Source organism: Macaca fascicularis, chromosome 4, assembly GCF_037993035.2.
Source record: "Macaca fascicularis isolate 582-1 chromosome 4, T2T-MFA8v1.1".
Classification (NCBI taxonomy): domain Eukaryota; kingdom Metazoa; phylum Chordata; class Mammalia; order Primates; family Cercopithecidae; genus Macaca; species Macaca fascicularis.
In genome coordinates this window covers 13,034,598-13,061,575 of record NC_088378.1, presented here as the reverse complement: position 1 = coordinate 13,061,575, position 26,978 = coordinate 13,034,598, and the positions used below count along the sequence as shown (strand labels likewise).

The window sequence follows — 26,978 nt, the reverse complement described above, 5'->3', positions numbered from 1 at the left end:
GCCTCAGTTTCCTTGACTGTAAAGTGAGCATGATCATTGCACCTAGAGTTGTTACAAAGTTTAAATGCATTCAAGGGTTTAAATGAATGCGTGGCACATAGTGGGTGCTAAGTGAGTGCTTATTAAATGAACAGATGGGCCATCCAGAATGACCGCTCATGGGGGGCGGCTCAGGTGAACGTCTACCTCTTGGGCAAAGGGTCTACAGCCCTGGTTTCCTCCAGCCCCAGACTGATGACACTAGGCCTTGGGCAGTGTTTGGGGATCTGTTTTATTTCTCTTGCCTTGGTAGGAGAATTCGTTAGCTTGTCCAGAACATGCAGGGTAGCTCTTAGGTGTCTAACCTCCCAAAGGACCACACGTTTGATTAGCAGGAGTGGTGTCCGGTACCTGGAACTAGAGGGTAGGTCCTCACAGCTGCTAAGCATTTATCATGAACAGCACCAGGCACTTTACATGCATGTAACCCCCAAAAGTCAGCTACTAATAAGTTTTACATGCGCTTACAAGAATTCACACCCACAATAATTCATTCTCGAAAGGTGCATCTGTCTCAGTTACCTTGGCCTGTCATAATAAAATACCATAAACTGGGTGGCTTGAGCCAACAGAAATTTATTTTCTCACAGTTACGGAGGCTGGAAGTCCAAGATTAGGGAGCCTGCGCGGTCAGGCTCTGGTGTCTCTTCTTATAAGGGCCCTAACTCCAGCATGAGGGCCCCACATCATGGCCTTATCTAAACCTAATTATCTCCCAAAGGCCCCATCTCCAAATACCATCACATGGGGGTTAGGACTTCAAAGATGAATTTAGGGGTCAGATGAGAACACTGAGGTTTAGAGAAGTTCAATACCTCGCCTGACTTCACAGAGCACACATCTGAATCCAGGTCTATTTGACCCTACCATCCTACTCTTTCCACAGAACCCTGCTGAAGTCAAGGACCCAGTGTTGCTGAGTTCCCATTGGAGCTAGTTGGGGCAATAGACTGCTTCCAAAAAAGCATGACAGAACCATCCTACCCTCTATAATTGACTCACGGATACAAGAAAATCTGGAATTTGGACTTGCCACTAAGTCAGCAAATCTCTGAGTCTGGTGGCATACTGAGAGGGTCAGTTCTTACTAGAAACATGATTGATTTTTAAAAGACCCTCTGCAATGAGGCTGACCTCTCTAGGCAAGTCCTGGGGTACAAGCAACTCCCTGTGAAGGGTGCAGGGCTAGAGGGAGGTAGGAAGAAAAAAACCCAAGGGATGCCCTTCCCACGTGACTAGGCAAGGGGGCCATGCCACAAGAGCCATCAGGCTGGGAGGAGTGCTCAGCTCTGAGAGTAAACAGGACAGCAGCAACTCTGACTTCAGTCAGCACAACCAAGCCCTGGGTAGGCCCTTTCGATAGTCACAGTCACAGCCCAGCACTGGCCCTGTGTTGCTCTAAGCTGCCAGGCCTGTCGGAGGGGGCAGGAGGCCGTTCCTGGAATGTGATCACCACTCCACACCGATGCAGATAAAACAGGTAGGAAATCCCCAGAGACCAGTGTAGAAAGGGCTTAGCAGGGCTCAGAAACTCACCCAGGAGTCGAGTCATGTAAGGGGAAGGTAGAAGGGGGTGACCCCCTGTCAGGGGTGACTTTTGCTCTTCTATAAACTTTTATTTGGAGATAAAATCTTTCAGGAGAGAATAGAGAAGGGATCACCTGCTTGTCCAAACAACTGCCTAAGGCATAGGAGGCAAGAGGCGTGAGCCATCACGGGAGAGCAGGGTTTCTTCACTTCTGCTCAACCTCATATGGTACCAGGCTCTAATACAGAGACTAAAACATTTCTCACAGGGAGGCCCTTGACCACCTGTATCGGGAGCAGCCAGGGAGCTTTAGAGAGAGTCTCACTCTGTCGTCCATGCTGGAGTGCAGCAGTATGATCTTGGCTCACTACAACCTCCACCTCCTGGGTTCAAGAGATCTTCCTGCCTCAGCCTCCTGAGTAGCTAGGACTATAGGCGCCCACCACCATGCTTGGTTAATTTTTGTATTTTTAGTAGAGACGGGGTTTTGCCATGTTGGCCAGGCTGGTCTTGAACTCCTGGCCTCAAGTGATCCACTCGCCTCGGCCTCCCAAAGTGCTGGGATTACAGGCATGAGCCACCGCTACCAGCCTTTTTTTTTTTTTAGACGGAGTTCTCGCACTGTCGCCTGGGCTGGAGTGCAGTGGCACAATCTCAGCTCATTGCAATCTCTGCCTCCCAGGTTCAAGCGATTCTCCTTGCCTCAGCCTCCCAAGTAGCTGGGATTACACAGGCACCTGCCACCACGCCTGGTTAATTTTTTTGTATTTTTAGTAGAGACGGGGTTTCACTATGTTGGCAAGGCTGATCTCGAACTCCTGACCTCATGATAACACCTGCCTTGGCCTCCCAAAGTGCTGGGATGACAGGTGTGAGCCACCACGCCTGGACCTCTTTTTTTTTTTGAGAAAGGGTCTCACTCTGTTGCCCAGGCTGGAGTGCAGCAGTGCGATCATGGCTCACTGCAGCCTTGACTTCCTGGGCTCAGGTAATTCTCCCACCTCAGCCTCCTGAGCAGCTGAGATCACAGGCGTGTGCCACCACACTCAGCTAATTTTTTTTTTTTTTTTTTTTTTTAAACAGAGACAGGGTTTTGCCATGTTGCCCAGTCTGGTCTAGAACCCCTGGCCTCAAGCAATCTGCCTGCCTTGGCTTCCCAAAGTGCTGGGATTATAGGCGTAAGCCACCATGCCCAGCCTCTTCCCTCTTTCTCCTACCCCAAAGCATCACTTTCTTTTGAGTCAAAAGCAAGTTATTCACTCTTCCTTTATAGGTAGAAATGTAATTTCTAAGCTCATAAAATATTTATAAGATGAGGAGTTTTTTCACTTTATATGTGAATATTAACAATTGTGGGATCATGAATCATGCATAACTCTACTCCTTGGCTGTTCACAGCCATGCGCCCCCAGTCCAGGTGTTCGAGGTCTGGTCCTCAGGCCCTTCCTGGGCAGCCACAGTCAGGCAAAAGCATTAATTCGGCAACAGATGAGAACTTCCCAGTGGGTTTCAGGCTTCTGCTAGATTCTGAGGAGCCAGAAAAGCCAGCGTGGTTCCCTGAAGCACTGGGTCTCAACACTTAATGGACAAAAGACTCACCTGGGGGCAGAGGAGGCATTAAAAGGCAGATTTCAAGACTCTAATGACATTTTATAGAGGCAGTTTCTGGGCAAGGGCCAGAAACCAAAAAGGGTATTTTAACGAGTCCCACAGCTGATTCTGCAGCAGTCACATCCCTGGTCCTGGGCTGAGAAGCCCTGCTCAGTGTGGTGAGTGGATCTCAGGAAGGGGAGAGGAGCTTCAGCAGACACGGGCATGCTACAGAGCAAATGCTGAACATTTTGAGGTTGGAACAGAAACTGAACTTCTCTCACTGTTATGTGCATATTCTTCCATGCGGCTTAATGTGCAGTCAGCAGCTTGGAAAAGAGTTCAAGCCGAAACACAGAGATTGCTGAGTTATGTACACGGAAGTGGTAAGTCATGGTGCAGATCCCAGTCAGAACTGAAGAGTCCTTTCTCCAGACGGGTGACATGTGATGTGGGGTGCGGGGAAGCACAGGTCAGGGGCCCAGCGACTTTGCCACTTGCTCACTTTGTGACCTGTGAAAGTCACTATATCTCGCGGAGCCTGTTTCCTCATCTGTGAGATGATGAAAATAACAAAAACGTGCCCTGACATTGTTGTGAGCTAACAGATATGAAAATGCGTTTTCAACCGTAAAGCTCCATAGTGAAGCACAGCCTTGTCACTCACACGCCCACAGCCGGGCTCTGCCACCCGTCCCTTAGCTGTGTGCGCCTCGCTTCTGCCCTTCTCAGAAACTGTGGTTCTTGTCTGTGCACCCGATGTCCCTCTACCATATACACTGAGTTCCTTGAAAGCACATGCCAGCCTCCATTTTTAAAACCTTGTTCTAAACTGAATGTTGGTGTCCCCCAGAATGCACATGTAGAAGCCCTATCCCCTCAATGTGACTGTATTTGGAGCTAGGTCGTGTGGGGAAGTGATAAAGGTTAAACGAGGTCAGAAGAGTGGGGCCCTTATCCAGTAGAGCTGGTACCCTTACAAGAAGTAGAAGGGACCCCAGAGTGTGCTCTCTTTAGCACATGAGGACCCAGTGAGAGGGCAATCAACCACAGGCCAGGAACGGGAGCCCACACCAGACCCTGACCCTGCTGGCATCTTGGTCTCGGACTTCCAGTTTCCAGAACTGTGAGAAAATACGTGTCTGTTGAAGCTCCCCAGTTTATGAGATTTTGTTATGGCAGTCTGAGCAGAATAAACAAAACTGAATGCATAGCACAGAACTCATTACCCAGAAAGAGCTCAGGAAATGGCTCTTGAGTTGAATAGTGGAGGCGAGGGGGAGCAGGGAGTTCACAGTTTGCTCCTCCAAAACATCATTTGTGTCAGGCATTAAGCTTCCTTCCAAAACAACAACATTTTTCACAAGTATGGTTAGTAGTAGTTAATTTTCTTTTTTTTGGAGACAGAGTCTCACTGTGTCACCTAGGCTGGAGTGCAGTGGCACGATCTCAGCCCACTGTGGCCTCTGCCTCCTGATTTCAAACGATTCTTTTGCCTCAGCCTCCTGAGTAGCTGGGATTATACGTGCACACCACCATGCCCAGCTAATTTTTGTATTCTAGTAGAGAAGGGGGTTTCACCATGTTGGCCAGGCTGGTCTCAAACTCCTGACCTTGTGATCCACCCACCTCAGCCTCTCAAAGTGCTGGGATTACAGGCCTGAGCCAGCAGGCCCAGCTAGTAGTGGCAAAATTGATTACCTTGGGTTGCAGTTAATTTCCCTACACACTAGCAGGGAGATGACAGGCCTAAAAAGTGTAGGGGTTGCCATGGACTGAATTGTGTGCCCAACAAAATTCATATGTTGAAGCCCTACTCCCAATATGCTTGTATTTGGAGATAGGGCTTTGAAGAGATATAGCAGGTTACAGAGCCCATAAGGGTACGGTCCTAATATGATAGGATTGGTGACTTTATAAAAAGAGGAAGGGGAGAGAAAGTCTGTCGCCTACTCCACAAGTGCTTGCACCAAGGAATAGCCATGTGAGCACACAGTGAGTAGGTGGCTGTCTGCAGGCCAGGACGAAGAGCCCTCACCAGGAGCTGAACTGTCTGGCACCTTACTCTTGAATTTCTCTGCCTCCAGAAGCATGAGAAATAAATTTCTGACAAAGTTGTCCAATCTGTGGTATTTTGTGATGGCAATCTGCACTAATACAAGGGGAATTAATAGGACTTGAATGACTGGGGACTGTAATTACAAATAATGTAAGAACCCGAAGAGGAAAAAAGAAGGAATTAATTTTAATTACGTGGATTGCCCACAATATTTGGGATGTGGGATTTTAAACTCAAATATTTGGAATTTTAAACTCTTTGTGGTTAGTTTAGCCAAGTTTTCTCCAGTTGCTAAGTATAATTTTTTAAAAATTGCAATGTAATTCACAAACCGTAAAATTCACCCTTTTAAAGCGTACAATTTGGTGGGTTTTAGTAATAATCTCTATTACTATGTTTTCTTTTCCTTTTCTAAAAATCTGGATTACTTTTAAGACAGTTCTGAACAGAAGAGGGAATTTCCTTCATACAGCTAAGACTTTTGCATAGGGAGCCACTTGTGCTAATAAAATCCTTATCACACCTCAGACACAGAACTGTATTTGGGCTGCGGGAAAGTTGGTTGTGCCTGCTGCGGCCAGTGGGCCGCGGTTCTCACCCAGCGTGGTCAGGAGCAGGCCCACTATCCCCGGGTTGGCAGCCAGTACCGGGCCCACGCCCGGGTGGATGGCAATGTTGGCCAGCACGCGGGTCAGCTTGATGAGCACGTCCTCTGCCTCTGACGGCGGCCTCTGCGCCCTGTGCTGCTCGCCTCGTTGGCCCGCCGGCTTCTGGGAATGCAGATCCAGCTGATGGAACGTCTGGAATAATGACAGCAGAGTTTGGATGCTCCCTTTCTCTTTGGAAAATTGTTCACGAGCCTGGTTATTTTTCGCCGTCAGGTTGCCAAGAATAAAAACAACACGGACGACTAAATCCTGCAATAAACAAAAGACAGAGTCACAAGTGTAAAGGGGGCTGGAACGCATTGTGGGGCAGAAGATAGTATTTAATTTATTCACAATTGCATTAATAGTAAAATGGAACACATCTGGCTTCGACTCACTTGTACAGTATTTGATTCCCAAGAGCAGTGCAAAGTGACAGAGGAGATTATAAGCACCTGGCAGCAATGAAAGAATACAAACTGATTGATGCGACCAGCAACGCCTCTTACCTTCAGATCCTTCATCTGAAATTCTGGCTCGCCTTTCTTTTTCTCCTTCAGAGAACAATTAGTTGAGTGGGACAGCATTACTAAAAATGTGTCATGGAAATCTAAGTTTTGACAATAGCCGGTTTCTTGAAATTCCAAATCTTTCCTTAAAATTTCATCTCCTGCTGAAGCATGGTGTTTTTGAGTTTGGGCAGGATTGACACTTGGGACTGGATAATTCTTTGTTGTGGGGAGGTGTCCTGTGCATTGTAGAGCATTTAGCAGCATCCCTGGCCTCCACCCACTAGATGACAATACCTCTCCAGACGTGACAGCCAAAACTGCCCCTCCACAGCGTGGAGAAGTGCCGCGTTACGTAGCTACACTACTTTAAGGCAGTATCTACCAATTCTTGCCCAGGGTGGTGGTTACATGAGTGACACCTTTATAATTACTTGCTGAATTGTGCATACCTGTTTTATGCACTTTTCTGTATATAGGTTATATTTTACAATTTTAAAATGTTTTTACAAACCCTAAGCTGAGAACATTTTAAAATTAAACAAGATACAAAAATCACTGTGCTTTTAGTTTGACAACAATGTCCAGATATGAGTCCAGACCAGCCTTCCCCATGGGTGTCAACGAAGGTGACCTGGGAGGAGGAGATTTTAAATGAATACTCATTGGAGGGCTACAACTGGCCTGGATGGTATTATATCTATATCTATATATACAGTGCCAGGCACTGTGCCATTTTATAGACAAGAAACTAGGGCCTGGAGAAGCCGCCCAGGTCACATGGCTGGTGAGGGGTAAGGTCAGGATTTGATTCTAGGGTTACCCAGACTCTAGAGTCCTTTCTACACTAACATCTGCCTCCCATACAGGGTGTCATGTACTTTTTCTCCTCCTTTGCCTTCTTGCAGAACAGTTAAAGAATTATCTCCTTTCAAAATGCAAATATGTCACCAGAAGGGACGATCATAAACCTGACTTTGTTGATCAGGTCAGTAATTAGCAGCAGCCTTAAGAAAAAGGGACAAAGGGGCAAGGGCTGGGCATATTTTCATCGAGGAGCACATGTCCAGGTGCGATGCCAGGGTGTCAGGTGTGGCCAGGAAATTGGGGAAGATTGGGGGCAAAGTACAACTTTTGGATTTACCTAGGCCTTCTCTGCCAATACCAACTTGTTCCTGCTTGTTCTTGCTAAAAGAACCAAAAGTTTTCCCTGACACTCACTGCAGAGAAGCAAGGCTGCTGCTTGTACAACCGGACACCATTTGCCAAACATTAAGGACCGCGGCTAATGCTATAGCAAAAACTGGAGATGGTCCAGGAGAGAGTTCATTTTCGGAGACATTTCAACTCACAGCATTCAACCAACCACAGTGGTCATCCAGTTAGGAGACCCTGCTCCTGACTCCACCCCAGGAAATAGAATGTTAGTCCTCAGGTAAGTTCTTAATGCCAGGGGCCTAGGAATACACACACATAACCAAGTCTGAGAGTCAGTGTTCTGAAGAGCTTCTCACCTACTGAGAAGACAAAGCTAACATACGTGGGGAAACAGCAAAGACTAAAACGGCAAACGAAGAAGCGAGATGCGGAAGCGGATTATGAGTCCCAGGTCCAGAGCCAGGCAGGCTGGGCTCACACAGGTGCTTGGCCTCTCTGTGCATCCATTAACTTATTTGCAAAATGGAGACACAATTCGTACTGTGAGATCACATGAGATACAACAGGCAAAGCACAAATTGTATTGACCAATGATTAGGGCACTGCTGTGAACTCTTTTTATGTCCTAGCAATAAAATGCTAACTAATAGCAATAAACTCGGTGGTGCAGGCCTAGTAGTCTTACAAGAGTTTCGAAAAGAGGATGCTCCGGGAACAGTGTCAGGTTCAGCAGAGTTATCACGGAAGAATTTGAGTTCAACCCTGGAAGCTGTGAGATGCAGAGAAATGTGGAGGGGAGCATGGGGTTGGGTGGGCAGCAGAAAAGTCTTTTTTTTTTTTTAACTTTTTAGGCTCAGGGGTACATAAGCAGGTTTGTTACATGGGCAATCTTGAGTCATGGGGCTGTGGTATGCAGATGATTTCATCGCCCAGGTACTAAGCTTACTACCCAATAGTTATTTTTCCTGATCCTCTTCCTTCTCCCACCCTCCACCCTCAAGTAGGCCCCAGTGTCTGTTTTTCCCTTCTTTGTGTCCATGAGTTCTTATCATTTAGCTCCCACTTATAAGTGAGAACTTGTGGTATTTGGTTTTCTGTTCTTGCGTTAGTTTGCTAAGGATAATGGCCTCCTGCTCTATCCATGTTTCTGCAAAGGACATGATCTCATTCTTTTTTTATGGCTGCATGGTATTCCATGATGTATATGTACTACATGGTCTTTATCCAATCCACCACTGATAGACATTTACGTTGATTCCGTGTCTTTGCTATTGTGAATAGTGCTACAATGAACACATGTGTGCATGTGTCTTTATGGTAGAACGATTTGTTTATATTCCTTTGGGTATATACCCAATAATGGAATTTTTTTTTGAGACAGAGTGTTGCCCTGTTGCTGGAGTGTAGTGGTGCAATCTCAGCTCACAGCAACCTCCGCATCCTGCGTTCAAGTGATTCTCCTGTCTCAGCCTCCCAAGTAGCTGGGATTACAGGCATGCACCATCAAACTTGGCTAATTTTTGTACTTTTAGTAGAGACGCGGTTTCACCATGTTGGCTAGGCTGGTCTCAAACTCCTAACCTCAAGTGATCCATCCGCCTTGGCCTCCCAAAGTGCTGGAATTAGAGGCGTGAGCCAGTGTGCCCAGCCTGTTTTCAGTTTGAAGAGGATTAGTTTGAGAGAGTATCTGGAACTATCTCCTTCCTGGGCCAGGGGTCATCTTCTCATTCTTTAATTACCTGACTGTTCCCTAAAGAAGCTGACATTTATGGGCCTTAAGTCTAAAACAAGCACACACAATCTGATTATAATACTTGAATCCCACTTCACATGAAATAGAGGGTTACTTCAAGTAACGCCTGGTGGCAAAGGCCCTGCCCTGGGCTCTGATTTGGTGGCTTCTCCTCCACCCTGATCAGACCCAACAGAGAAGCAGAAAATCAGTTTTCCAACCACGACAGAGGGTATTTCCAAGAATTAAGCATCTTAAAGAAGAACTTCATCTGATATTTTCTATGCTGAGGACTATAAATACAATTTTTGTGTAAACTTTGATACATGTTTTCTGCTTAAAGACTATATGAGTTTTAGTTCTGAAAATCCTAATAATTAATACCAATAGCAGCACAGTAGTAGCAGCAACTAACACATAGTACTTATTAGTACTTATGCTGTGCCAGGCATTGTCCTAAGTATTTACATATACAAATTAACTAATTCACTGACAATGATAACTTCCATTTCTTTCATCTGAACAAAGCTATTCACAGTATCTTTTACAATCTAAACCACAGTCTCCCTCGTACACTTGATAACAGTGATGTTAATAAGTTTTGGACTTCACCATGTTCCTGGAATTGGGCTCTCTTCTCTCATTTCCATAAAAGCACGTTAAACAAGACAGGAAATGCATTATGAGTGATTTTAAGTGATTGCTTAAGTAACTTAATTAATAGCTGCATTCTACACCCTAAATTGTTACCAGGACTAAACGATTTACCTCCTGAAATGTCATGGCATCTTCTAAGGGTGCTGAATTGTTTTTTTTTTTTTTCTTCCTAGGCCTTGCCATTTCACCTCCATCTACCTATCTTGCTTTTCTCTTAGTCCAGCTCAGTAGGCTTCTCCAGCCCTGTCCCACCTCCCGCTGTCAGTGTTGATTTGCCAGGATTTAGATCAGATCCCTGGTAAAAACAGATCTCCTCAGTGGGCATCATTCTTCAAAATTCAAATGACCTCTCCCCATTGTCACATGCAGTCTAATCTGCGAAGACTAAGTGCTGCTTTTCTTTTTCTAAAAATTCCCTCAGGCCCCTTACTCTTCTAAAATTCTCCCATTCTCTCATCTCTGTAGGTCCTAATGTGGCCAAGATTATTAAGCCTCCAGTACAGAAGAAGCAGCTCTAGGCTGTAGGGCAGGAAGAGTTAACACTGTTATAATACCGCTTTTCCTGCTTCAGATGGAAAAGGAGGGGGTGGTTCCTGGCAGCCGTGGTGCCAACTGAAGCATGGCATGCGAGATCAACAAATGGGATGGCAGATTGCACCGTCTGCAGCACCAAACTTCCAGCAACTGCTATCTCTGCTGACTGTTTTTGTCCTGTTTTTGAGGGTTGGCTATGGTACTTCTTCTTTTCTTTTTTTCCCCACCTTTCTTAAATATATTCTACATGGATCTAGGGAGCATGGAAGAGGCCAAAATAGAAGCCGACTCACAGGAGGTCAGCAGAGGTAGTGTTTTCTTATCTCCATGCAAGGGCTTGTCTTGACTCGTCTGGAATCCTGAAGGAGGCTGAGCAAGACAGCTTTCCAGGGCCCCTCTCCTCACCATGGGTGGCCTCTGCTCCCAAACTGTGCACTCCAAGGTCCTCCCAACCGAACCAAGGTCTGCGCTGGGCGGGATCATGAAGAGATTATCTACTGTTCCACAGCCCAAGCCATCTCAAGTCTATAAAATATTACTTAATATTCTATAAAGATCTGTAAAAATTAAACCAAGGCCAAAATCATCTATTTAGAGAAAGCACCAATTCCACAGCAGAAACGATTTCATCAATATGCAGCTCTCCTTTGAGCCACAGATTCTCTCCTTTATTCTTAGACAATATCTGAGAATCATCTATAAATTAACACTCCACTTTTACAGCATTTTTATTAAATTTAACACAATGTTGCATATTCATATCATAACTATGTGGTTTTGAAATAGCAAAATGAAGATGAATCAAGAGAGATCTTTTTTTTTTTTCCTAAAGAAGGCAGTCTAGTATAACCAGTTCATATCGACTTTCTAATTTTACTTAAAACAGAATCAGCCTAGCAACAGCTACAGCCAACCAGAGCTTAGACAAACAGGTACACCTAGAGGAAGAAGACTGACCTCAACAGAGCTTTCCAGTTAGAGCCTGGGGGATATTGTCATTAGTTTCGCAGATGTTGTGCCCCAGTGAGCAAGCAAGTTACTCAATCTGAATGGGCCCCACAAGCCTGTGAATGAAATTACTCTAACTGGAATAAAACCAGGAACAGGGCACTGCTCACCAGGATGGTCTATGTTGAGTTCCAATGGTGGCAGCATTGGCAGCAGCCGTTGAATGTTATTTTCCATGGGAGAGACATTGGCCTAAAGCCAATGAAAGACATTTTTACCCCTATTTGGAGATGTTGGAACTGAGGCTTCAGGAGACTCATTAAGTAAGCCCAAAGTCAAACACTGGTGAAGAGAAGAAGCAGGACTTGAACAATCATCTCTGTACACACAGATGGTTTCCAAAACCACCTTCAGCCCAACTCTTCATTGCTCATTATCATCATCTTCCCCGTCCCCCAGCCCCAGCATCTCTGATTCCTCTCTGTCTCATCCCCTCACCAAGCAGTCACCAAGTCTCCTCAAACCTGTTGTCTCAAAATGACCCCCAGCTCCCTCCTGCCCATGGACCTAATCTGCCTGTAGACTGTTGTCAGAGGCCCTTTCCAGGCTCCTCCCTCTGCCGTCAACCCTAACACCACTTCTTGAAGCACAGCTCTTCCCTTTGCTCAAAAACATCTACTGCCTATTAAATGAATGTCAAAGCCAGCATCTAATGCACCATCTGGCCCCGTGCGACCACTTCTGTGCTACCTCACATTACTCTCTGCCCACAGCCAGCCAAAGTGAACACATTCCTCCCCGACTCCCACACCCTTCCTACCGTACCTTAAAATAACTCATGTGCATAACGTTGACTGTGGGGAAGAAACAATATCAAGCTGTCACAGAAAGAATAAACTATGTTCAGCAGACTCCACTTAGGAGGGAACTGCTTCCACTAAGTAAAGGAAAACATTTTAGGAAGATTTGTAAGAATGGGTTTAAATGGAAGGGGATGTAAATATGCTTAAAATCTGAAACCTCTATTAACCAGAAAATTAATCAAAATGCCCTGTTTAAAATATGGTTACAAACTTCTCGTGCCTGAGAGCTGAATCAGGATTTACAATTTGCTTTGTTTATCCAACTTTCCCACCCTCAAACAAAACCCAAACATTCATTGAGCTTGCAGGTGGCTTGAAGAACAGATAAATTTCAGCAAACTGGAAGACAGACTGTGCACTACCGCAAAAATGCTAACTGACCATAGGGCACCGAAAGTGGGTCAAGAGTTTGCCTACGTGTTTAACTACATAAAATAGAAGAATCTGAAATGTTGGAGACTCAAAGCCAAGAATCTAAGTAGAAAATCATTTTAAAACCAGAAGAGATTATGCTTGATTCCCCCATCCATCTATCCATTCTATCGGCAATCATTTATTGAGCACCCACGATATGCCTTTGAATGTCACTCAAAAGTACCAGGGCAATGCTAGAATTTCACTGTGCTCGGTTCTTTTTCAAGCCAGCAGACATAAATCAGGCATTTGGATTCCGTGCTGAGCAAGGAAAGAGCCAGTTCCACAAGGGCAAAGCCAGCAGGAGCTGGAAAGAATGAACAAGCTAAGGGCGTATTGTGCAGCCTGCCCAGTCAGGGGCGCAGACCAAGGCCAAGGCTGAAAAAAGGAGCAAGCTCAGTCAAATGCTCTCGGCACCCACTGGGAATGTGCCTGCAGAGGGGCTGGGAAGACAGCCATAGGGCGTGCTCCTGTCAGGGAGGAGGCAGAGGGCAAGCTGGGAGCCAAGTCACCCTACAAAGGCACCAGGGGAAGGGGTGGAGGCACCTTCCTAACCAATCCAATGGCCCAAAGAGGATGGAGGGAAAGAGAAGGCACCTTCTTTCTGGAATGCTGAAAGGCTGTGGTTATATTCAAGATGAACAGCTAGAAAAATGGCAGTTGGTTTTACTTTCAGCCCACACTGTTCAGACATTCCAGCTCTCATTTCTGACACCACGATGGCTAAGCATTCCAAATCAGCGTTCACTGTGCATGCATACATGGCTGAAGACAGCAGCTTATGCCTATAGCAGTCTAAACAGAAGGAGAGGTGGGACTTTAAGAGCAGCACAACCAAGAATGAGTCTGGCAGTTCCCAGGGTTTGCAAAGACTCTGACGACAGTCCTGCTGCATCTGGAAGCTCTGTGGTAAAAGAAACAAGAAATTAACCATATCTACATGTGGAGAGGGTTAAATAGACAGTGGGTCAATGGATACATGTGATAGGAATGTAGACAAAGATTGTTCTTTTTGATCATGACCTTTGAAAAATATTGCCAGTCTTTTGAAAGTCTTATTTGAGGCATTTTACCAGATCTCTTGCCCAGCAGATATTTACAGAAGAAATGGGGAAAATCCCTTCATGTTCTTCCAAAAAACAAACCCAAACGTATTTTCCTGAGATGCTAAATGTAGCAACACTGACGTCAGAGGCACCTCCTGAGGCAGGCTCTGCCTCCCAAAGGCTGATAGCAACCCCACTCCCTCATTCGTTATTAAGCCCATCTGTTTGCACATTTGTTTTGTACCAAATGCAGTTTACACCATAAAGCAGACAATATGTGCACATTTCTTAAACAAGATTTGTCATTTAATTGATTTTTGGCCAGCGTTTTTAATAGATATTTTACCTAACTCTAAAGTTTAGCTTTCATACAGCCTCAAGCCGACCGAGAGGCTGTTTCATCTCAGTTTGTGTGTGTGTGGGAACTGGAGTTACTAGTTGCATCACGGATCTTGGACAAATTAACTACATAGATAAGAGCCAAAGAAGTTTCCCTTGCTCTCCCTGTGGAAGTCATTTATAGGAGCTGGGAGGAGTAGATGCCTTTTCGTTGAGACTGTTGGTGAGCCAGAAGCCCAGCCATGCACACAACCATCACATACAGATGGAAACGGAGGCCCACTTCACTGAGGGCCATTGTGCAAACAGAGGCAGTGTAAAGCAGACCATATTCTAAGTGAACTCATCACTCTCAATTTAACTGTTGCAAACAACGGCATTTAGATATGGGTATATACCGCACTGTCTCAAAACAGGCCATCTGCAGGAATAGTAACTATTTTAAAGACGAAATTTGGTGCTTGTTTAACCTAACAAATGAACCAACAACTGGCGGCTTGTCTAGCCAACTGAACTGAAGACGCCCTCCCTTGGACAGGCGGCTCTAAGGGTCCTGAGGTGTAGAGCCTGTGCTCCTCTCTCCTAGGGGAGCCACTCTGGCCAGTGCTTAAAGCCTCATCAGTGTGATGGGCACCTTCAAATTAGGTTTCGTCCCAGGACTTATTTTGACACAAGTCTGGCAGCGAAAATTTGTGGAAAAGACGAATGTACCATCCTGTGTTCTCCAGCTAAGAAATCATTCCTCAGCTGCCTGTGCAAAAGGCAAAGGGTCAGTGGTTCCGACCACTTACTGGGAAGCCTATATCAGCACCTGGTGGGTCTTGTCAACTTGGTTCCTACTTTGTCAGGAAGAGCCACTGTCAGCTGTGCTCCTGTAGAGAAAGACTGACCCTGTGTGGCTGATTTGATTAATCACTTTAAAATCTTTTGAGGTTTTATGGGAACCCCTCTGCTGTCAATACTGGAGAAAATGGTTTTCAAGAACCACCTTAGTAAGTTATACCACAGGTCTCAAAATCTGCTGCTCATTTGAGTCACTTGAGAAGTCTCTTAAAAGTAGGTTATTGGGCCCCATCCCAGACGTGAATCAGAATCTCTTTGGGTAGGGCCTGAGCACCTGTATTTCTATTTTTAAATTAAAACAAAATTTTTAATTAAACCCAAATTTTAAGTGGAAAATAGGCTTAAGGGTTCTTCTTGTTTTGGCGTGTTTTGTTTTTGTGAGAAAGGGTTTCACTGTGTAACTAGGCTGCAGTGAAGTCACTCGATTTCAGCTCACTGCAACCTCCATCTCCCAGGCTCAAGTGATTCTTCTGCCTCATCCTCCCAGGCAGCTGGGATTACAGGCATGGGCCACCAAACCCAGCTAATTTTTGCAGGGTTTTTTTTTTTTTTTTAATTGTTCTTGTAGAGACAGAGGTTTACTATGTTGCCCGGGCTGGTCTCGAACTCCTGAGTTCAGACAATCCACCTGCCGCAGCCTCCCAAAGCACTGGGATTACAGGCCAACCTGAGCCACCTGTGCCCAGCTGAGCACCTGTATTTTTAAAGCTCCCCAGGTGAATCTGACGATAAGTCAAATTGGGGAGCCACTCTGATTTAAATCAAGAAAAAATTAGAAATCTCACCACTTGAATACCCATTATTTGTCTTTGTAATAATGCTTTTTAAAAAATAATATGAATTCTTGTAAATATAAATCCTCGTTCCTCAATAATCCTCACAGTATAGGTGTGTAGAAAATAAAAGTGAAACCACTCCACAACCCCTCCTGTCGATGGACTTGATTTAGACTTTATATACTTGAATATGTAAAGTATATTCAGACTTCTCATATGTTGAAATCAGACTTTACCTTGACAAGAGAAAAAGAATGTAAAAATAATGGAAAATTTTGTGACTTTTGGTATCTTCTCATGTAATTCTAATTTTTTTCCCCTTTGATGGAAAACAACAGCAGATGGAGAGGAAATATTCTACTTTCTTCCAACAGCAACCAGCCCTGGTGCTACCTGGTTCAAAACAGGATTTCCCCCTTGGTGGACGGCAGCAGCGACCGGCAGCTTCCTGTGAAGCTCCCCATCCGCTGATAAGATCAGTTCAAGAGGCGTGTGTAGGTGACATTTCATTTATCACTATAAAGGGTTTTTTCCCTTTTCTTTCTTGTTCTTTTTAGATTTCTGTTTCTACGTTTTTTGAAAACGCGATTAGCCATAAACATGATTTGATTTAAAAGTGCACCTTAGAAAAATGAAACCTATGCTGATTCTAAATGTAGTCCTCAGGCTTTCAAGACAGAAGCAATATTAATCTCCCAGAACAAAAACAGGGAAGGTCTACTGACTCTGATTGTCTAATCATTTGGCAATGGCTATGTGTATTAAGAGACTACAAAGCTTCCAAAGTATTTCTCTACAACCCAAGTTAGTCTTGCAGGGATGTTTCCTAGAGCTGAAAAAAAAAAATTATTATAGGAAGTAATAATTCTGTTTAATTAAGTTGCTGGAAGGCTGGTTCACGTTTCCACAATCAGTTCTAAGCCTCAACATTCAACAAGTGAATCCCAGGCGCAGCGAAGTGTGTAACCACTGCAGATCAATACACTCACATCAGAACGTTAAGAGGAAAAACAAATCGCATTTGATCAGCCACCTGGGCCACGGGAAACATGAAACTAAGATGCCATGCTGTTCTGAAGGAATTCTGTTTTGCTGTTTATGGCAGCCCACCCATGTGAAAATTGTGGGAAAAAATTCTTATTATATCCTCCTCCAAACTAGGAAGAAGAAAGTACATATTTAAGGAGGAAGCACTTGAGTATTAGAAAAAAATATTTTTTAACACCTTACAGGTGGCAAAGCATTTCACATACTTAAAATTCTTTCTTTCAGCACTTACAAGCTTACTTTGCCAAGCATCATCTCGGTCTATCAGGACAAAGTCTGTGTTGTTTAGGAACTCGCAGTAGTGGGTAGGGCAGCTACATAATAATAACCATTTGGAGAACCACTAAAGAAATGTTTTTGAAGACTAATGGGAACTTCTGGTTAATGATTTTAGGAAGTAGTTGGGACACACAGCTACTTCCTTGTAGCCTAAACTCTTTCCTTGCTCTTCTAAAATATTTTGGTTTTGAGGAAAATATGAGTTATGTATTTTTCTTACTAGAAAAAAATCAAAGTAATGAGTCAAAACTACAACATTTCAATCATTATTATAAGTAAAAGTATTGAGTCAAAGTATAATTTTTTAAAAATTAAAAACACGACTCTCATAGGCTCATGAAATGAACACACTTAAAAAGTATTTAACTCATTAATGAGGGGGCCAATACCACGGTAAAATTTGTTCCAAGCACAATTGAAGAACTGGGGATTTACAAGCACTCAAGATTTCTAGGTTATGTACAAACCTGACAAATGCCTACAAAGTAATAAAACCATAACTTTTGAGGTGATCCTGTCTACCAGACTGAAACCTATGAATTAATGTATAAGTTTATTGTGTCTGGGATCTAACCAAATAGTAAACAGCAAGTCCAAACACCAATACGCTGGCCTAGAGAATTAATCCCTGATTGGGCCATTAAACAATGCCCTGGCATGCCTTTGTCAGGACATGCCTCCACCTATTCCACACCTTATCTCTAAGATTTGTATAGTTTTCCTTAATAATAGTGAAGTGGTTAAGGCCATACACATACTGCTTGGGTTCTCAGCTCTGAGTGTACTAGCTGGGGTACTAGCTGTGTTAAAGTCTTAAAAATGTTGCACTGATGAGGGAGAAATTGACTGGTCTTGCTTGGGAGGCCCCACAGAGGAGCAGACAAGAGAGTTATGACGACTTGAAATATGGAATTGGCTTTGAAGAGAAGTCACAGAGAAGTTTCATCAGAGCCCCTTAGGCTCTTCTCATTAAGTCTGTTCATATTCAATTTTATTTTAGGATTTTTAGTCTAAAATATCTGTCTAGCTAGCCAGCTAGCTAGTGATCAATGGCTCACTGCAGCCTGGGCTCAAGCAATCCTCCCACCTTAGCCTTCCAAGTAGCTGGGACTACAGGCATGTGCCACCACGCACAGCTAATTTTTTGTTTATAGAGATGGGGTCTATGTTGCCAGTCTTTTCTCTCTCTCTCTCTCTCTCTCTCTCTCTCTTTCTCTTTCTGAGATAGGATTTCACCTTGTTGCCCATGCTGGACAACTGGTTTCACTAGAGACTCGCACCACCACGCCTGGCTTATGTGTTGATACTGGAGTTAAAAAAGAAATTATTTAGGCAAATAGTGAGGGTAAGGAGGGCCTCAGTAAGGTTTTCCTTTTAATGAAAAGCAGCCCTCAAAGAATTTCTTTTCTAACAAAGAGCAGCCTGTAAAATCAAGCTGCAGATCTAGAAAGGCAAGCTAGAAGCTTGCACGGGTGAATGTTGCCAGCTGTGCCAATAGGAAAAAGGGTACCTGGGACTAGGCACGTCCACTATGGCAGCTCCATCTTCCCTTCTCTTTGCCAGTCACATGTGCAGTAAAGAGCAGGTAATGTGGTGCCGGCCAAGCAAAAATCCCATTTGTATGATAAGAAGATTAGGGTGGGGTGGCCAGCTTCTCTGCGTGCTATGTAAACATCACACCTGGTCCAACCAATCTTTGGGCCCTGTGTAGATCAGACATGGCCTCCTCAAGCCTGTCTATAAAACCCTGTGCACAGGCCAGAAGTCCCACTCGGGTGCCTCTCGTGCACAGGAGAGAGGGCTATTCTCTTCTCTCTTTCTTTTGCCTATTAAACCTCCGCAATTAACCTCACTCCACGTGTGTCCATGTCCTTGATTTCCTTGGCATGAGGCAACGAACCTCAGGTGTCACCCCCGACAATGATGCCGTTTCAGTGTTACTTTCTTTTTTTTTTTTTTTTTGAGATAGAGTCTCCCTCTGTTGCCCAGGCTGGAGTGCAGTGGCATGATCTTGGCTCACTGCAGCCTCCACCTCCCGGGTTCAAGCAATTCTCCTGCGTCAGCCTCCTGAGTAGCTGGGACTACAGGCTAATTTTAATAAGCTTGGTTATGAGGTTCCCTTGCTAATTGCAAACAAATAATTGCAAAAAAGCAAGTAAAGATTACTAAAGGCAGAGGTAGCAACCAATAGAAAAAGAAGAGAGAGAAAATCTACAAAGAAGATGCAGACATTTAAAGAACCTCATCAACAGACTCAGGTTTCCCATGTGGGACAAATAGCCTCTAGAGCAATAATTAATGCTTATAATAATGACCTTTGCTATCAAGAGGTTAAGTTAGTTTTAATATCTTCTAAGAAGGAAGAGAAACATGTAATATACTTGAATACGATTTTTGCCACAATGATTAAATTTAGTGATTAAAGTGATAACATGCATTTCTTTGATGGTTCTGAATAAACATGTTACTGTACATGGTTTACAAGGTGCTCTATATTCCTCTTTGGAAACTAAAATAATTTTAATAGGTGTTTTAGTCTGTTCTCGCATTGCTCCAAATAAATACTTCAGATTAGATAATTTATCAAGAAAAGAGATTTAATTGGCTCATGGTTCCGTAGGCTGTACAGGAAGCATGCTGCTGGCATCTGCTCAGCTTCTGGGGAGGCGTCAGGAAACTTTCAATCATGGTGGAAGGTGAAAGGGAAGCAGGCACATCTTACATGGCCGGAGCAGGAGGAAGAGAGAGAGCAGGGGGAGGTGCTACACAGTTTTAAACAAGCAGATCTCACAAAAACTCACTCACTCACTATCACGAGAACAGCACCGGGGGATGGTGCTAACCCATCCATGAGAACTCCGCCTGCATGATCCAATCACCTCCCACCAGGCCCCACCTCCAATACAGAGGATTACAATTCAACATGAGATTTAGGCTGGGACAAAGATCCAAACCACATCAATAGGAACATAAAATGGTAATTAACATCAATAGGGGAAAATGTGGGTTCTTAAACATGAGCTTTGCTTTTCAGATAACCATTGGACTAATGTGAAAAGTAGTTTAGTAAAAAGTATAGTAAAATTTTATGCCAATTTAAACTTTAGGACATTTAGGCTGGGTGCAGTGGCTCACATCTATAATCCCAGCACTTTGGGAGGCTGAAGTGGTAGGATTGCTTGAGCCCAAGAGTTCCAGGCCAGCCTGGGCAACATAGTGAGACTCCCATCTTTATTTTAAAAAACAAAAACAAAAAACAAAAAAACTTTAGGACATTTAGTTACTTAAACTAGAAAAAGCATACCCTTAGCCATACTGATATCTCTAGTCTCTCATATTGGTGAGATACCAGGATTTTTGTTGGTTTATTCTATATGGCCATCATCTAAGCTCCAATCAGAGAAACAAACAGTATCTACTAGTAATGCTAGAAAACAATAGCACTATTTGTGAGTACTCAATTAATGAATTTTCTTCCTTAAAAAATTATAGATTATAACATAACTCAAAATCAAACTGTTAAACGGAAGTATTTTCTTTTGTCCATTTTTGAAAATTCTAGTGGCAAGGCAAATAAATCTTCTCTAATTAAAGACATCTAAATCACCCAAGATCAAAGCACCAAAGCAAAAAAAAAAAAAAAAAAAGGTAGTGATGGGAAAATAAAATTATAATTAAAATTCATAACATTAAATTACAAAATAAAATATATAAATAGATCTCTTTTGAGTATAACATGAAAAAGAATTCTTTTGGGCCAGGCACAGTGGCTCACACCTGTAATCCCAGCACATGGCAAAACCCTGTCTCTATCAAAAAAAAAAAAAAACATTAGCCAGGTGTGACGTCACATGCCTGTAATCCCTACTTGGGAGGCTAAAGCTGGGATAAAACCTGACAAATTTAACAATTCTCAGCAGAAGTCTTTGGCTGGGTAAAAATAAGTTCAACACTAGTCAGTAACAAACAGAGATTACGTTTTGAGGTGGTCTTAATATGGTTAATAAAACAAACACAAAGCTTTAGATTAAAATATTGTTAGTATATACATAAATTATTTGGTCCATAAACTGGTAAAACTTACTATAGGATGTTGAAAATGTACCACATTTAAAACGAACACTTATTGAATAAATGGACAAAATATCTCACTAAGTTGATGTCACTTTAATAATTTAGGAAAGTGAATAAAAGTCGACTTTGCTTTAACAAATACTTAAAAACTTATAATAAAAATTAATGTTTGTGGCCGGGTGTGGTGGCTCACACCTGTAATCCCAGCACTTCGGGAGGCCAAGGCGGGCGGATCATGAGGTCAGGAGATTGAGACCATCCTGACTAACACAGTGAAACCTCGTCTCTACTAAAAATACAAAAACAAAATTAGCCAGGCATGGTGGTGGGCGCCTGTATTCTCAGCTACTTGGGAGGCTGAGGCGGGAGAATGACGTGAACCCAGGAGGTGGAGCTTGCAGTGAGCCGAGATCACACCATCGCACTCCAGCCTGGGTGACACAGCGAGACTCCGTCTCAAAAAAAAAAAAAAAATTAATGTCTGTATGAAGTATTATGATTTGATTAATGAGAAATCATTTGTGAGTTCTTCCTTTTTTAAACAACTATATACATTTTTGCCTTGATTCATTAAAACTAAATTATTTCATTTAAGCGCTTTACCTAGCAATGTTACCTTTTAAGTAAAATAATGGGGTCAAGGAATTAGAGAACTTAAGGGCTAGAAGAATCTTCAGGGAATATCCAGGGCAGGGGAACTGCAAACCTTAATTTGCATCAGAAGTCCCTGTGGTTCTTGTTAAAATGCAGATGGCCAGACAGGTCCTACCCTACCCATCTGACTCAGTAGCCTGGGATGAAACCTGGAAGAAATAACCATTACGGAAATAACCCTTGGGGTGGGGTTATAGCCCCACTCCCACCCCAAGGTGACTCCCATGTAGGTTGTCTACAGATCAGTGGGAGGAAAAATATTTTACAATCTACTACCTTCCTTCCTAAATCAGGAAACTTCCTAGAACATCAACATTCCATTTCTGACTCAAACTACTCCTTCAACTCCTATAGGTAACTTACTGCCTCCTGGGGCAGCCTGTTATACATTTATTGGAAGTTTCTTATAGAAACCTATACATTCAAAACATAAAGACATTCAACATGGGCTTACACAAATACATTAGTGTAAAGACTCACTGAAGAATTAAATGAAGGAAGAACTGACCTGCTTCTTCTGGTATTTGTTAATTAGATTCAGAAATAAGGCATAACATCTGGAATAGCTGGCCAAGGCTGCACAGCAGTCACGGTAAGAAGTAAGTTTGCTGCAGAAATGCCAAATGGGAAAATAAAGGTAAACTTTGTTTTTCTGTAAAATTCAAGTACACATAGTATCACTTTAAATGCAGAACTTCAAGACATTGCCCAGTTCAAGAAAAGGAGTCTAAAAATACTCTACATATCAGTTCAGGGAAGCTGCAAGGAGGCTTGCTATCTGCTATAAACTCTAGAGAGATGGATCCAGAGAAATTTAAAAGGTAACTTATATCTATGTGGTGTGAATTTACACTATCCATGTAGTTCAGAAAACACAAACTTACATGAAATTTATATGAAATCTGGTTGGATACCAGTGAGTCTCCTGGCACCACATCAGAAGCAAATGTAAAACTACTTCAGTAGGCCAGGCCCGGTGCCTCACGCCTGTAATCCCAGCACTTTGGAAGGCGGAGGCCGGTGGGTTACTTGAGGTCAGGAGCTTGAGACCAGCCTGGCCAACACAGTGAAACCCCATCTCTACAAAAATACAAAAATTAGCTGGGAGTGGTGGCATGTGCCTGTAATCCCAGCTCCTCTGGAGGCAGAGGCAAGAGAACCACTTGAACCCAGGAGGCAGAGGTTGTAGTGAGCCGAGATTGCACCACTGCACTCCAGACTGGGCAACGGGGAGAGATTCTGCCTCAAAACAAACAAACAAACAAACCTATACATTCAAAACGAACAAACAAACAAACCTGCTTTAATACAGTAGATTGGTAGTGCTGTATTAATATTAGGCAAAATAGACCGACCTTAAGGCAGGAAGCCCTGAAAACAGCTTCAGAATTTCTAAAGCAAGCAAGCAAACAAAACCCATACGGCAATATTGACAAACCCACAACAAATCAGGAGATGTTCATATATTTCTTCCTAACTGATGAATCAATAGGTAAAACATCATTAATATGTTAAAAACTTGACCACATACCAGGCCATAAATAAGCCTCAGTAAATTTTCAGAGAACTGGTATCTCAAAGACCACATTCTCTGGTCAAAGTACAATTAAATTAGACACCATAAATTTTTAAAAAACTTTTTTTTGGAAATGTAAGAATACCTAATTTATAGGTCAAAGAAGCATGAAAATTACAAAAGAAATACCTAAATACAAGTAATAAAAATATTACAAATCAAAATGGGCCAGGCACAGTGGCTCACGTCTGTAATCCCAGCACTTTGGGAGGCCGAGACAGGAGGATCACTCGAGGCCAGGAGTTCAAGACCAGCCTGGCCAACATGGTGAAACCCCGTCTCTACTAAAACATACAAAAATTAGCTGGGCGTGGTGACGCATGCCACCGGAGTAGTCCCAGCTACTGCAGAGGTTGAGGCAGGAGGATCACTTGAACCTGGGAGGGGAAAGTTGCAGTGAGCCGAGATCACAACACTGCACTCCAGCCTGGGCAACAGAGTGAGACCTTGTCTCAAAAAAAAAAAAAAAAAAAAAAAAAAAAAAAAAAAAAAAAGGCCGCACATGGTGGCTCAAGCCTGTAATCCCAGCACTTTGGGAGGCCGAGACGGGTGGATCACGAGGTCAGGAGATCGAGACCATCCTGGCTAACATGGTGAAACCCCGTCTCTACTAAAAAATACAAAAAACTAGCCGGGCAAGGTGGCGGGCGCCTGTAGTCCCAGCTACTCGGGAGGCTGAGGCAGGAGAATGGCGTAAACCCGGGAGGCGGAGCTTGCAGTGAGCTGAGATCCGGCCATCGCACTCCAGCCTGGGCGACAGAGCGAGACTCCGTCTGAAAAAAAAACAAAAAGAACAAGAAAACAAAAAAAAACCTTGTAAATACTAAATTCCTCTAATTAGTATTTAGAGGAAATTTTATAGGTTTAAGGAGGCTGAAAAGAATTATGTTTTTTACTAAAATAATTAGAAGAAAAATATTATATATTCAAAGAGTAGAAGAAAATGATTCATAAGGATAAGAGCAGAAGAAATAAGACATGAAGCAAACATACAATACAGTGGGTCAATAAATATATTTGTTCTTGGTAAAAGCTAATAAAATAGGAAAGATTTAGCAAGACTAAGAGAAAAGAGAAACAGCACGAACAATCAAAATTAGGAAAGAAAGTCAATATTAACAATGAAGAAGCAGGGTAACACAGTGGTTCAAAGTATGAATTCTAGAGCCAGACCACAGTTTGAACTGCAGCTCTATGACATACTAGTTGCGTGATCTCAGGAAAATAACTAAACTTCTCTATGCCTCGATTTCCTCATATGTAAAAAGATAATGACAATAATAACACATATCTTAAAAAGTTGTTATAAGGATGAAATGAATTCATATTAGGAAAATATTCTGAATATTGCCTAGCATGTTGTAAGTGCTATACAAATATCTGTTAAATAGGTAAAATAAATAAAAGGCAACATAATTAGAGATACAACAGAGATTAGAATAATAGTAAGAGAATAGTTGAAGCAACTTTTATATTGTTTGAAAAAAAGAGAAATTTATCAAATTCCTACAAAAACATAACTTTCTGAAACTGAACCAAGTAGAAATAAGAAACATATAACCACGTAGGAAGAAATTGAATCAGTAGTCAACAATATTCTCACACACACACACACACACACACACACATATATACCCTGGGTAAAAATAGCATTTGGGGCAAGTTTTTAAAACTTTTCAAGAAGCAGATCAGCTTTTTACAGATTCTTCTAGGAAAGAGAAAAAAATTGGATTACCTCCCAACCCATTTTATGAGGCTGGTATAAACTTAACACTAAACCCAGACAAGGACAATAGGAGAAAGGAAAAATATAGGTCAATGTAACTCATGACCACCAATGACAAATCCTAAACAAAATATTCGTTAACCAAATCCAGCAATATATAATGGCTTAACTTGAGAAACTTTATTAATGTAATTTACTACATTAACAGATTTAAAAAAGAAAATCCATAATCAAAAGCAATTCAGGTAAATGTGATTTATCACATACACACAACTAAAGACAAAAACCACATGATAATCTCAATAGACACAGAAAAGGCTTTCAGTAAAATTCAACACTCCTTCATGTTAAAAACTCTCAATAAACTAGGTACTGATGCTGGGTGAGGTGGCTCACGCCTGTAATCCAGCACTTTGGGAGGCTGAGGCGGGTGGATCACCTGAGGTCAGGAGTTTTGAGACCAGCCTGGACAGCATGGTGAAACTCCATCTCTACTAAAAATACAAAAATTAGCTGGGTGTGGTGGCACGTGCCTGTAATCCCAGCTACTCTGGAGGCTGAGGCAGGAGAATCGCTTGAACCTGGGAGGCAGAGGTTGTAGTGAGCCAAGATCACACCACTGCACTCCAGCCTGGATGACAAAGTGAGACTCTGTCTCAAAAAACAAATCAAAACAAAACAAAAAACTAGGTATTGAAGGAACAGACCTCAAAACAGTAAGTGCCATCTATGACAAACCCACAGCCAATATCATACTAAATGAGCAAAAGCTGGAAGCATGCCCCATGAAAACCAGCACAAGACAAGGATGCCCTCTCTCACCATTCCTATGCAACATAGTATTGGAAGTCCTAGCCAGAGCAATCAGTCAAGAAAAAGAAATAAAGGGCATCCAAACAAAAAGGGAGGAAGTCAAACTATCTCTGTTTGCAGAAGGGTACTTAAGAAAACCTACAGCAAATATTATTTTCAGCTGGTGTAACCATGAAACTATTTCCTTTAGAGTCAGAAGACAGACAACAGGTCCAACACTTACAGATGATTCTACTTCTAGAAAACCCCATCGTCTCAGCCCAAAACCTCCTTCAGCTGATAAACAACTTCTGCAGTTTCAGGATACAAAATTAATGTACAAAAATCACTAGCATTCCTATACATCAACAACAGCCAAGCAGACAGCCGAATCAGAAAGGCCATTCCATTCACAATCGCCACAAAAAGAATAATATACCTGAGAACACAGCTAACCAGGGAGGTGAAAGATCTCGACAATGAGAATTACAAAACACTACTCAAAGAAATCAGAGAAGACAAAAACAAATGGGAAAACATCCCATGCTTATGGATAGGAAGAATTCGTACCATTAAAATGGCCATACTGCCCAAAGCAATTTACAGATCCAATGCTGTTCCTATCAAACTACCAATGACACTCTTCACAGAACTAGGGGAAAAAAAAAAAAAAAAAAAACTATTTTAAAATTTACACAGAACTGAAAAAGAGCTCAAAAAGCCAAGGAATCCTATGGAAAAAGAACAAAGCTAGAGGCATCACATTGCCTAGTTCAAACTATACTACAGGGCTATGGTAACCAAAACGGCATGGTACTGGTACAAAAACAGGCACATGGACCAAGGGAACAGAACAGAGAGCCCAGAAATAAGGCTGCACACCTACAACCACATGATCTTCAACAAAGCTGACAAAAACAAGCAATGGAGAAAAGACTCCCTATTTAATAAATGATCATGGGGTAACAGGCTAGTCATATGCAGAAGACTGAAGCCAGACCCTTTCCTTTCACTATATACAAAAATCAACTCAGGTTGGATCAAAGACTAAATGTAGCCAGGTGTAGTGGCTCACGCCTGTAATCCCAACACTTTGGGGGGCTGAGATGGGTGGATCACGAGGTCAGGAGATCGAGACCATCCTGGCA

The 26,978-nt window shown here is 42.8% G+C and overlaps 1 protein-coding gene across 24 annotated transcripts in view; it reads right to left on the bottom strand.

Annotated features, from left to right (window-relative positions):
* Positions 1 to 26,978, bottom strand: part of ARMC2 (armadillo repeat containing 2) — a 151,033-nt gene that overhangs the window by 38,321 nt on the left and 85,734 nt on the right. For 21 of the 24 annotated variants that reach the window (XM_074036816.1, XM_074036824.1, XM_074036831.1 and 18 more), the window contains 2 exons: positions 22,245 to 22,344; positions 5,815 to 6,133 (listed from right to left, as the gene is read on the bottom strand). In XM_074036816.1, coding sequence (XP_073892917.1) covers positions 5,815 to 6,133; positions 22,245 to 22,344 — 419 coding nt within the window. The remainder of the gene's footprint in view (positions 1 to 5,814; positions 6,134 to 22,244; positions 22,345 to 26,978) is intronic. The other 3 variants (XR_012433337.1, XM_074036817.1, XM_074036825.1) reach the window with 1 other exon arrangement.